This window comes from Plecotus auritus, assembly GCF_963455305.1.
Source record: "Plecotus auritus genome assembly, chromosome: 8".
Lineage (NCBI taxonomy): Eukaryota > Metazoa > Chordata > Mammalia > Chiroptera > Vespertilionidae > Plecotus > Plecotus auritus.
Window position 1 is genome coordinate 35,718,522 of NC_137782.1, and position 13,638 is coordinate 35,732,159.

The 13,638-nt window shown below is 39.2% G+C and overlaps 1 protein-coding gene across 1 annotated transcript in view; it reads left to right on the top strand.

The window, feature by feature from the left end:
• The window catches only part of LAMA1 (laminin subunit alpha 1), a gene marked incomplete at its 5' end in the record, with an annotated part of 154,073 nt that overhangs the window by 123,037 nt on the left and 17,398 nt on the right, over positions 1–13,638 (top strand). Inside the window, 8 exons of the mRNA XM_080683787.1 lie at positions 116–249; positions 1,062–1,212; positions 2,027–2,151; positions 6,550–6,700; positions 7,352–7,496; positions 7,927–8,068; positions 10,399–10,513; positions 10,706–10,867. Of these exons, the coding sequence (XP_080539913.1) occupies positions 116–249; positions 1,062–1,212; positions 2,027–2,151; positions 6,550–6,700; positions 7,352–7,496; positions 7,927–8,068; positions 10,399–10,513; positions 10,706–10,867 (1,125 nt within the window). The remainder of the gene's footprint in view (positions 1–115; positions 250–1,061; positions 1,213–2,026; positions 2,152–6,549; positions 6,701–7,351; positions 7,497–7,926; positions 8,069–10,398; positions 10,514–10,705; positions 10,868–13,638) is intronic.

A 13,638-nucleotide genomic window follows, 5' to 3' on the forward strand; every position in this document is an offset into this window, starting at 1 on the left:
GGGTTGGGGGTGATAAGGACACATGTAATACCTTAATTAATAAAGAAATTTAAAAAAATAGTCATGCAAGCAGTCTGGCCTGTAAACTCATGGCAACTCATGCCCCTGCACCCAGCCTGATTTCCTGGCAGTGGAGATGCGGCGAGGCAAAGTGGCCTTCCTCTGGGATATGGGCTCCGGGGCAGCACGGTTGGAATTTCCAGACTTCCCAATTGATGACAACAAATGGCACAGTATCTACATAACCAGGTAATGGAGAATGTTCTCTTCCAGCATCTCTCTTTCTAAAACCGTATCTAAAGCTATATATGCTGTTTTTCACAGCATATAATAGTCTGAAACTTCTATGAAGTTAGATTATAGTGAAAGACCACTTAGAAATAGGGTGGGGTTTTTTATTAGAAAAGAAATAAACATTGTTACCCAAACCAACAATAAAAGAAGAAAAAAGTTAAAGCTTAATGTTACCTTTAGAATGGTAGGTGTGTCTGAGGCCGCCAGCCCAGTGAAATGTTTACTGCCCAGTACATGGTGGTAAAGGCAGCGTGGTAGGAATCCCCTGTGGCTGGCAGTGGAATGCAAGCAGAAGAGGCCAGAGGATAGGATACAAGTGGGGAATGGGTTCTCTTAACAAACACAAGCAAAACTCTTATCAAGCCTCTCTCCAAAGGTAACTCCTAAGCAGCTTTAAGTATATCTTTTTTTTTTTTTTTTTTTACTTTTTTGTAACATTATGGTTTATTATTGATGGTGTGTTGTTAGGAATTTTTGTCTTTTGCTTTGTTATCAATAAAAAGAAGTCATATTAAAGGCAGTAAACAGTTTCAAATATAGTTTAACCCATTTTCCATGACTGTTCTACATTGTAGAAGACTGCTTTACCAGATTTCGAAGAGGAAACTAGGGGTGGGGGTTGGGAAAGATGAGAAGCAGGGAGACCAGCTGGGGGCTGTTGCAGAGGACATGGGGAGAAGCAGATGGAGGCTGGGTATGGAACCTGTATGTACATATGTGGGCTGACTTGCAATTTTGTTCTTTTCGCCATTCTTTGTGACCCTTAGGTTTGGAAACATTGGTTCATTGACTGTAAAGGAAATGAGCGCAACTCAAAAGCCACCCCCAAAAACAAGTAAATCCCTAGGAGCAGCTAACGTTCTGGATATAAACAACTCAACACTGATGTTTGTTGGAGGGCTCGGAGGACAAGTCAAGGTAACACAATGAACATTTATCTGCATACAACTGATTGGCTGATGTTACCTGTATATAAATTTAATACATACATTTACACAATGTTATATGTCAAACATATTTCAGTGAAAATTAGTATAATTGTTGAATATATCAGTATTCAGATGAAGAGATTTTGCTTCTCTTATTTTGCTTAATGACGGTTCATCTGCAGAGTTGGGTTGGTTTTGTAGGGTAAAGGATCATACTTAATAAATAGCATAAATGGAAAAGAAGTAAGTGGTTTATTTCGCTGTTTGGGTTTCTCTTCCAATGATGAAACAAGACATTCAATAGTTCACATTAATTTCTGTAAAGTTCCTTTATCTCTATTCTAACTCTAGTGGTAGACTCGTACTAATTAGTGTTTAGTGAAAGAGCGCATTGTACTTATTTTATTACACCAGTTATCCCCTCACCGAGCCATGTTGAGTTGTGTGGATTTAGTTCACGCTCTCACATGAGAATATTTGTCTCTGTGCCAGCCAGGCCCTCACCAATGACCACACATTCTCTGGGTCTGTTTCTCACTATAAAAGAGGCTTCTCTCCAGCAACCCTACTACCTGAGATGATCTTTTAAGATCCAGCCAGTTGTCTCTCATTCTAGTATTCCACTTCATCATTGGAAGGAAATCCAGTGATTACAAACTTTTTTGTGTGTGTGTGTTTTTATGTTTTCTCAAAGCTTGGATCTGTTAGATATAAGCTTTCAGGGAGGAGTTTCATTCATTTAGAGAATTTATTCTTTTTTACCAAATATATGTGGGCTATGTTTGTGTGTTCATCTACTTTAGAAGTCTCCCGCTGTGAAGGTTACTCATTTCAAAGGCTGCATGGGAGAAGCCTTCTTGAATGGACAGTCCATCGGCCTATGGAACTATATTGAAAGGGAGGGCAAGTGCCATGGCTGCTTTGGAAGGTAATATTCCCCACGATTTAAACATTGTATGTTAGTTAGTTTATTAACATTTGTGAACAGCTTAAAGAACTTACCTGTATATCAAGGATGAATAGAGTTTATGGTGTCAGTCTTCTTATTGCAAAGGAAAAGATGTAGATTTACTAATAGAAGCATGGGTATCATTTTTAACCCTTACAAAGGACTCTTATTGCTGTTTCTTATACTGTATGCTTTGATCATGGGTCATAAAATCAAGAAACTGCAGACATCTTCTCAAACCACCTTGTCTCAAAGAGCCACAGTAAGCTTTGGGTAAACCACTACACATTTTCATTTTGAAAATACTTCCAAGGATGAGATTTTTGTGTGTGTGCTGTCAATTCTTATAAATATTTTCTTATTCCTAAACTCTATAATTCTAGAAATAAAATGCACTTGCAAATGGAGAACAACTACCTAAAATCTTTTGGCATATATTGATATAATAGAGGGCATTTAATAATTTAACCTCACCAATCTCAACACCCCCTCTATTATTTTCTAATAAAATAACTGCAGCCCTGTAAGTATGGAAGACCTATTTTATAGCACTTTAACAATTAAGACAATAGATTGCCTTTGCCATTAAAGAAATGTAACCTCAGATATAATATTTCCCACCTAATGGGCTGCTCTGTCCACATAGACACCTAACGTGAGCGGTGACAAGATCAGTTAGAAGCAACTCACCTTTCCTTTAGACTTTTGTGGGAGAGTTTTCACTTTGTTATTGTCAGGCCTGCTTTCTCCTAGCTTTGGATTTTGTAGTTTAAGCCTTTTAATTGCTCATACCCCTTCCTTAAGTTGCTCAAAAAGTTATGACCAAAAGCATGATTATAGGAGCCTTAGGATTAAAAAAAGTATTGGGTTTAGCATCGTAATTGCTCAGGCTCCTGGCCCCGCTCTCCTACCAGATCTCTCAGTGGCCTGAAGTGTAAGTCACTACACCTCAAGGAGGGAGGTTTGGTTTCTTATTCCAGAACAGGAAAACAGTAATCATACTTATCTTACCTACCTCCCCAAATTATGGTGATGAATATATAACATGATGTATATGAAAATACTTTATAAATCTGAATGTTCACCAATGTTCATCTCTGATCTTCCTGCAGTGACAGCCCATTGATTTCCAAGTAAATGTCCCAGGGTTATTTTCCTGACGATAAATGTGTGAGAGACTAAGGTTTTATAATTGGCAAATACCATCAAAGTGATATTACCTTGTGAGGTAATGACACCTGCTCTTGAACTTCAGGAGCATGAGCACACACACTGAAGCTCCCTCTTCCATCACTTTTTTAAAAAAGATTATGTTTTTATTGATTTTGGAGGGAGAGGGAGAGAAATACCCATCGGCTACCTCCTGCACGCCTCCTACTGGGGATCGAGCCTGCAGCCCAGGCATGTGCCTCCACCAGGAATCAGCTGGGAACTGAACCTACAACCTCTTGGTGCATGGGAGGATGCTCATCCAGCGGAGCCACATCAGCCAGGGCTTTTTTTTTTTTTTTTTTAAATATCATCCATCACTTTTTCCTCATGCTGTGTCTCTAGCATGGAAGGAAATCTTCCCAGCAACTTAGTAATTCTAACATGACAAATGCTCTAACCCCTGGACTCTGTCCCCTACACTGACCCCAGATCATTAATCTTACTTGTGGAAAGGAAAATCTTAACAGAAATTGAATATGTCTAATATGAAAAATGTCCCCCTGCTTTAGCTGTTACAATATCCCCAATTTTCATCCGTTATTTTCAGGGTTATTTTAAAACCACTGACCTCAAGCTGCAGCAATAAGTGAATTTGATGATTACTGGCTCTTCTCTTTTTTGGAATGAGGATGTCAATTTTCTGTGTGGCCTCAAGTTTTGTTCTCCTTGAGAACTGCCCTCCCACCAGATTTCCAGCCCCGCCCCCCGCCAGACCACTGATGGGACCATGAAGGTTCCACTGACAGGAAGGATTAGCAGGTGCTACCATCCTCTCCATGTAATCCTGGAACTGGCTTTTTTGGGTCTAGGGATGGCTGGCTTCCCAGCTGAGCTTTAAGGCCAAATTGACTTTGCTCAATCAAACAAAGGCTAAGTTCAACAGAGGTGTCACTACTTCATAAGGCAATATCATTTTGATGATATTTGCCAATTACAAAACCTTGGTTTCTCACACATTTATTGTCAGGTTAAAAATATTAAACATATTTTTTATGGGTACTGAGCAAAAAAGCTGACTATTCTTGAATTATATTAACTAATATTTCCAGAAGTATGTTTTTAAAAGAATATTAATTTGGTAGGATTTAGTAGATATTCATTTTTTTAAGTGGCAGTAGAGGGTGTGCCCTGATCATAAATGTTTGGGAAACACTGAGTTAAAAAATTAAGCATGGCCGAAACCGGTTTGGCTCAGTGGATAGAGCGTCAGCCTGCGGACTGAAAGGTCCCGGGTTCGATTCCGGTCAAGGGCATGTACCTTGGTTGCAGGCACATCCCCAGTGGGAGGTGTGCAGGAGGCAGCTGATCGATGTTTCTCTCTCATCGATGTTTCTAGCTCTCTATCCTTCTCCCTTCCTCTCTGTGAAATATCAATAAAATATATTTTTTAAAAAAAATTAAGCATGTTTCTTTACTGTGAGGCTATGCACTGTACCCCTGTCCTGGGAGAGCTGGAGTTGCAGCATTTCACAAACTCATTTGACCCCAAATTCTTTTTAAAATGAGCATTCTGTAGGTGCTTACGTTACACAGAACACACTTGGACAAGTGCTGATAGGCACTTGAGTGTGCCCTGGGGCAAGGTGCTTAATCTTTGAGGCTCAGCTATTAATAGGCCAAACAGGGACCCATGGGGGACCCCTGATCACAACAGAATCATCAGAACTAAAATGGAGTGGATATTTGCTGTGTTCCAGGCACTGTGTTCAGAACTTAGCAGGTTTTAAGTCATATACAGCTCTCCCAGAGAGGTTCTATTATTATCCCTAGTTTACAGATAAAGGGAATGAAGCACAGAGAGGTTAGGTAACTTTTCTGGGTTCACACAGACAGTAAGTTGGGGAACTGGGATTGGAACCCCAGCAGCCTGATTCTCGAGTTTGTGTCCTTAGCCACATGAAGCTATGGTCAGCCAAGAAGTAGAGTAATGGAACATGTTCCTAGGAAGCCACATGTTTAAGAATTAAAGAACTGAGAATGAAGCCACAGTTTAAGAGTTTATGCAGAGCACATTTCCTAAAAGAACAAAACAGACATTTTTAGGAAAAGTTAGACTGCAGGAAGCAATAAGGGAAACCTCAGCTTTCACAAAGCACTGCTATTTTTTTGTTTTGTTTGCATTCATTTTATTTTGTTAATGGAAATAATGTTACTGTTTGGTTATTTTGTCCTACTTAAAGATAAGTTGGTACTCAGTTGGATTATTAACCTTCAACTGGGAAAAATTCAAATTCATTTTAAAAAAAACCACCCTAATTCAAGTTTCACTCTCAAGTCCCATGAGATTCCAAGTCAGTATTTTAAAACACAACAATGATGTGTTCCAGATGAAATTACTTTGTAATTTAATGGTTTCGGGTTATTTTTATATTGTATCAAGTCAGACTTTTGAGTCTGGAAGACCAGAAAACACACTGATCTGAAAATTGCTGTGGTCCTGCCCTGGCCAATGTGGCTCAATTGGAGCATAGTCCCCTACACCAAAAGTTGGTGGGTTCGATTTCTAGTCAGGGTACATACCCAGGTTGCAGATTCACTCCCCAGTCAGGGCACATGCGGGAGGCAACTGATCAATGTGTCTCTCTCTCTCTTCCTTACTTCTTCTCTAAGATCAATTTTAAAAATAACATTTAAAAAAGAATGGTGTGGTCTATTTTATATAATTCTGTTGTAAGCTCATCCTGCAGAATTTGGAGGCTTTCTTTGTCTATTTTTTGTAATGGTCTTTCTGGTACAATGGTACATATTTATTTTCCATTGTAATTCCAGTTTCACTGATGTATTAGTTAAATGCCAGTATAAAAATTCTCCTAAAAGCACTAGAATTGACAAAGAATAGTTTCATTAAAGGAAATTAAAACAAATAGGAATCTAGTTGATAAGTAGAAATATTTACAGCACTTATCCATCCTTTGGAGAATTTTTTTTTTACAACAGAGAATACTGACTATATTAACTTTATTTTTCTTATAAAGCAACTGGGCATTTGTCTTGCATAATCCCATGGAAAGCATATTTTAAGATATTATAATTTACACTGTCATCAGATTATGGAAATGATAGCTCTACTGTGATTTTTATGAGGGGGAACTGGGTAACTGTGACATCTGTTCTCTTAAACTACCTTCCTGAGGATGGATTGTATTTCGCTGCTCTGTTTTGCAGCCCCGAGAATGAAGACTCGTCCTTCCATTTTGATGGGAGTGGGTATTCTGTCGTGGAGAAGACACTACGGGCTACTGTGACACACATTATTATGCTTTTTAGTACCTTTTCAACAAATGGGCTCCTTCTCTACCTCGCTTCAAATGGCACTGTAAGAATCTCCATGGGGCACTTGGCCCCACTGAGTATATACAGTTAGATTGCCATGAGAATATTTATGTTTAATGACTATTTTATGAGCATTTACTAATATATACCCATATATGTCATATTATGTCCCTATTTTAAATAATTTATTGTATCAGTACAGAAGAAGCTTTGGAAGAGCGCCAAGTAGAAAATAGGTTTCCCATCATTGTAGATGTCAATTGAACATTTGTTAAATTTTGAGCTTAAATAATATGTCTTGCTCTATGTTCACTCTGACCACTGTGGCCTTATTTGAAATCCATTCACTGGATTTTCATATTTCCATTTTTCATCTTATGTACTGGTGATTTCTCCCAATCATCTAGTTTTATTTTTGAGAACTAGACCTTTGTCAGTCTCAATGAAACAGATACAGAGAGATCCTACTTCTCTTACTGAATTGTAGGTTTTGATAATGAGTTTATCTCAGATACGTGTAGTAGTTCAGAAAGCCTCTGTAGACACCGAGTTTCATAGCACAGACCTCTGGCTGTTGGGCCAGGTCCAGCTCTCTCAGTTTGTTTTCAGAAGGTTTCTGCCATCCCTAACTTAAAGGGAAAGGAAATCTTATAATAATAATGCAGCCGTGGGTAACTACTTATCTTTTTTACAGAAAGACTTTTTATCCATCGAGCTGGTCCATGGCAGAGTGAAAGTTACAGTTGACCTGGGCTCAGGGCCTCTTGCCCTCGTAACAGACCGACGCTATAACAATGGAAGCTGGTACAAAATCGCTTTCCAGCGGAACCGGAAGCAAGGTATGTGCACAGCTGAGTGGATGGGATGTTGGTTGGCCTCATAGGAAAAGAAATATTTCCAAAATCTGGTCTTTACTTACTTTAGCTTTCTGGGTATTCTTAAATGATATTCTAATAAAGTCATTGGAATACTAAGCATCAGGATTCATATTGTTCTAGAAGAATATTAAATTCATAGATTGCTTTCCAAATGTATTATTTAACATCAAAGGCTCAATTGGGAATCAAGAATCAAATCAATTCTATTTTCTTTCTGGATTTATTGACCTGCACAGTGGATTTTCAGTTAATAGTCAAGAACATTTGCTGGTTAAAATGGCAGAATGTAAAAGAACATGCCTGTGTAAATGACCTTTGTTAGAAGTTTGTGTTTTACTTTAGTGTAGCAAGTAACTTTCATTTCTCATCGATTCCTTTCAATCCCGTTTAGGACTCCTAGCAGTTGTTGATGCGTATAACACCAGTTATAAGGAAACCAAGCAAGGAGAAACCCCAGGAGCATCTTCTGACCTCAATCGTCTTGATAAGGATCCAATTTATGTGGGTGGATTACCTCGGTCAAGAGTTGTAAGGTACGGTACTACAGTACAGAATTTTCATATTCTGAATTACCAACTAACTATACTGGTTTCCTAGGGCTGCCATAACAGGGTACCACAAACTGGATGACTTAATAGCAGAAATATATTCTCTCACTATTCGGGAGGGTACAAGTCCAAAATCAAGGTGTTGGCACAGTTGCTTCCTTCTGAGGCCTGTGAGAAAGGCTCCATCCTCCCTTCTCTTAGCTTCTGGCAACTTCAGGCTTTCCTCAGCATGTACAGGACGCTCTCTCTGTGTCCACACACTGTCTCCCCTCGGGGTGGGTCTCTCTGTGTCCAAAATTTCCCTTTTGATAAGGACTCCAGTCATACTGGATTAGGGCCTCCTCTCATGACTGCATACTAACTTGACTACATCTGTGAAGACCCTGTTTCCAAATAAGATCATATTCACAGATACTAAGGGTTAGAACTTCAGCATATTTGGGGGAGGACACAATTTAACCTATAGCTTCTACTTTGATTCAAGCCACTCTATGTCATATTAATTGGGAATTGAAGGAAGCTTTTTGCAGTAAAATTAATGATTTTACATTTATACTCTTCAGAACATCTAGAAATTGTTACTGTGCAATATTTGGAGACCCTGCTTTCCATCACAGGTCATTCTCCTCTCTGGATATTTTAGAGTAATAGAATCTCTTTCTAGGCAAAAAAAAAAAAAAAAAAAAAAAAAAAAAGGAATGTTTCTGCAGACTTATCTGGATTCCCTCTGTGAGATCAGAATGAATAACCTATGTGAAAGTTGAAAAACCAGCATCAGTTAATTGGATGAAAGATGGCAGAGAAGAGAGGCAATGAAATCCTTTTATAACACTGATTCATGCTTAACTTTGTGACTTTAATGCTTTACAAAAACTTTGTGGGTTTATTGTCCTCAGTTTTATAATTTTTGATTGGAAAGTTAAGCTCTAACTTTTTTTGGAGACCCACTGTCAAGACAAGATAGCTTCCAGGGAGTGGGATCATTAAATGTCCAAACTGAGTCACCCAGCCCAGGGTTTTCAAAGGTGTATTTGTAGCACTGCCCTACCTTGAAGCCAAGTTCTTATACACAATCCCAATATGTGGCACAGAAGTTCAGCCACTCCAGTTGCTATGGGTTGAGCAGTGCAGAATCCACTTTTCCACTAGCCTCCTTCTTTTTGCCAGAAGTTTCTGAAAGTTTCAAGGAACATAGTTTACAACGGCAGTCACACCCCCCCTCCCAGTCTTAGAAATGAATACACCTAAATTTCTGGGAATTGGTCAGGTGCCCCAGGTCTTACCCCTCCACCAAGACAGAGCCAGGGCTGGAAGTCTGTCTCCTAATCTGATTCCAGATATCGCTCCCTGACATGGTGTGCACGGTGTGCTCGGGGTGTAGCGACCAGCTGTGTCATAGTCCATCTGTGCTTTGCCTAAATAACACCGAGTGTAGACATTGGAGAAGAGGTCAGAGCTCCTTTCTAGGAAGATAGCCCAAATCACACACTCATGCTAGCAAGGTCGGCCTCTTATCTACAGTGGAAGAGGCTGAGATCCAGAAAAGTTGCGATTTGCCCTAAATCATACCATTGTTGTGATTCACAGCTCATTGCTCAACACGGAGAGAATGGAAAATGAGTTGTGACTCTAACAGGAAACCATGTTACTAGCTGATATTTATGATGGTAACTTGGAGCTCTTCAGCAGTCTCTCTGTTTTAGAAATGAGAGCCTGACCACAGTAAGGCCTCACCTCACTCCTCACAGCAGTGTGACAACTTCTGTTAGGAAAAACACGGTATTGACGTGGAGTCTACAGTAGGGTTGTGAATAATCCCAGACTTCACCAAATAACACTATTTCCTTCAGAACAGAGTTCATAAATATGCAGTATGGACAACAGCCAATGACTTCTCTAGCCTGTGATCCTAGGAAATCACATTGCCTGCACGTGCCCCCATGGAGAAATGTTCTGTGTACATGGAGACTGCATTATAATCTCCGCACTGTGATATCCTCATGACAGTGCTCTTTCTTATTACTGGCCTGTGTTTTAATATGTTTAAATTGTAATGACTAAGTTTTCCTTGAAATGTAAACATATTGTCCAGGTAGCTATCGAACTAGTCACACACACAAGTTATTTCCCTGTCTTTAGTCCTAAAGAGAGCATTTGTTTGAGACCTGCAGTTCTTACCATCAATATCCCTCTTAGAGGGAGGCCAAACACTTCTGCAGAAGGACACTTGGAAATAGATCTTCCTTATTTGTAGATCCATTTTCATCCCTTCTTTCATAAATGGAATGATAATGCTCTCATGTCCTTCCCTACAGGAGAGGCATCACCAGCAAGAGCTACGTGGGCTGTATCAAAAACCTGGAAATATCCAGATCGACCTTTGACTTACTCAGAAATGCCTACGGAGTGAGAAAAGGCTGTATCCTTGAGGTGGGAAGCAGTTTATTAATATTGGAACGAGTTTCTATAAATGCCCACTGGGTTATTAGCACAATGAAGTAATAAAACCTAAAGCAGTGGGGTGAACAGGAAAGAGGTGGGGCAAGTCCGCAGTGGCCTCCACCATGAGAGGGTCAGTGTGTGATGGACCTGACGCTGCTGTTCCCTCTCCTTTGTGACCAGCCTCTCCGGAGTGTTAGCTTCTTGAAAGGCGGCTACATTGAGTTGCCACCCAAGCCTCTGTCACCAGAATCGGAATTGTTGGCAACATTTGCCACCACAAGCAGCAGTGGCATCATCCTGGCTGCCCTGGGCAGGCGTGGGGAGAATCGGCAGGTCCATGGGGTGAGTAGTTCAAACGCTATCGAGCCATGAGCTCAGGGAAATGACTTCGGGAACAACTGGATGGAAATGACTTGGTCGTAAACAGTTATTGTTTATGAACATGAGTTTTTAATAAGTAAAAGTGACTATTGCTGAATATCTTTCCCTTATGAATACGTGATTTCTTTGTGTTGCATAATGCATGTTCCTTTTCTGGCTACTGAGAAAAAAGATACTTGCTGCCTACCTCTAATTCTTTTTAAACGTATTCAGATGGTGTATACTGAATTCTCTTCTACATGTTATGGTTGTTACTCTTCATCCTAAGTCTAAAACAGCAAGTCCTGAAATTCTGTGAAGTTATTTAGAATACTGTTCTGTGAGCGGGATTTTGTTTACCTATTATTGTAGGATTGAAAGGAGCAGAAAGAGAAATGTGGCCTGTGATAAGCAGTGGACCAGCATAGGAGAAGAGAGAAAAGTTGGTTTTCCATATTAATATTTCATTTCAGTAGCATAGGTAACATTTACCCTTTCCTCTGCACAAACTTGCGTGGACCATGTCATCCGAAGAACCTTCACAAATGCTAATGTATCATCTTTTTTGTTATTTCTTTATTAATTAAGGTGCTACATGTGTGTCCTTATCCCCCCATTACCCGCCCCCCCTTAATGAAGTAGAGGCCATGCAGCTACAGCTTACAGAGTGCTGTCCTCTACTCTGGACAGCACTTAACAGACACTGCCGTGCAGTTATCACAGCCACTCTGCAGAGTGAATACTGCTCCTGTATTTTGCTGAGGAAGAAGGGGGTTCAGAGAGCCTGGTTAACCTGCCCGAGCTCACACAGCTGTTATACATGTGTCGGACTAGGGCTGAAACACCTCACAAGCCACTTGATGAAGGGCTAACAATGCCAGATTGGTTTCTGGGCTCCGCCAGCTTTTTTCTTTTTCATTTCAGGTGAAATCATGTAACATAAAAGTAACTATTTTAAAGTGAACAATTTAGTGACATCTAGAGCTCTCACAATGTTGTGAGGCCACCTCCTCTATCTAGTTCCAAAACATCTTCATCACCCAAAATAATAGCCTCTGACATTAAGCAGTTACTCCCCACTTCCCCCTCTCCCTGCCCTGGGAACCACCAATCTCTTTCTATATCTGTGAATTAATTTATCTAGTCTGTATATTTCATATAAAAGGACTCATACAACATGTGATCTTTAGTGTCTTTCACTTAGCATGTTTTTAAGGTTCATTATAGCATGAATCAGTATTTTTCATGACTAACATACTACTATATGTACATAGCATAATTAGTTCATTGCTGAACATTTGGGGTTGTTGCTACCTTTTGGCTATTGTGAATAATGCTGCTATGAATATTCACATGCAAAAATGTTTGAGTACTTGTTTCATTTATTTTGGGTGCATATCTAGAAATGGAACTGCTGGGCCACGTGATAATTGTATGATTAACTTTTTGAGGAGCCATCAATCTGTTTGCCTCCACCAGTCTTAACAAGACCACTTGCAAATCAAAGTTTGCTACTAAGTCAGCAAAAAGGAATGCTGTCACCCAATGCTAGCAGTTCTGCTGGTGGAGAGACCTCTTTTCAATCTGGCACCAAAAGTTTGAAGAGCTTTAAACATTTTCAAAACCTTCAACTCTTTAATCCCACTTTTACAAATATTAGAAACCATTTCACAGGGAAAAAAAAGTTAAATGTTCATTATATATGATCGTTAAAAACTATGTATAAAATATTGTTGTTGTTAATCCTCACCCAAGGATATTTTTGGCATTGATTTTTAGAGAAAGTGGAAGGGAGAAAGGGATGGAGAGAGATAGAGAAACATCGATGTGAGAAAGACATACTGATTGGTTGCCTCCTGCATAAGCCCCAGATTGAACCTGAACCCAGGTATGTGCCCTTGACTGGGAATTGAATTCTTGACCCTTGGTGCTTGGGCCCACGTTCCAACCACTGAGCAACACTGGCCAGGGCAAACGACCTAAATTTTTAACCGTAAAAGGAATAGGTCCCACAATGAGATAGCACCTCACATCTGTTAGAGTGGCCATTATCCGAAAGACAAGAAATAACAAATGTTACCAAAGCTCTGGAGAAAAGGTAACCCTATTGCATTCTTGATGGAAATGTAAATTGGTACAGTCACTATGGAAAACACTACAGAGTTTTATCAAAAAGTTAAAAATAGAACTACAGTATGACCCAGTTATACATCTGAGTATATCTGGGTATATATTGGAGGGAAATGAAGCCACTATCTGGAAAAGATATCTGCACCCCCATGTTCATTGCAGCATTCTTTATAATAGCCAAGACATGTATGTTAACTAAATTTAATTGTAATCATTTTGCAACATATACATATGTCAAATCATTATGTTGTACATCTTAAACTAATACAGTGTTATATGTGAATTATATCTCAATCAATAACACTGGGGAAAAGGAGAAATAGATTAATGACTTACAATGTATCTATTTGTTGGTACATAATGTGGCAATAAATAATAAGTATGAAGATGATGTGTAAATGCAAACCTTTGATATGGTGTGTGATAATAACATAATACAGAATATAAAATATAAGAGTAGAGATTAGAAAATAATATAGAAAATTTAAAATGGTTGTTTTAGATGGTGATATTTTTAAGAAATTGTTTACTTGATGCTAATATTCCCACATTACCTTTATAAGATGACAGTTTTTAAAATCATATAGTCATGTTTTTTGTGGAATTCTCTATGAAAACTTTCC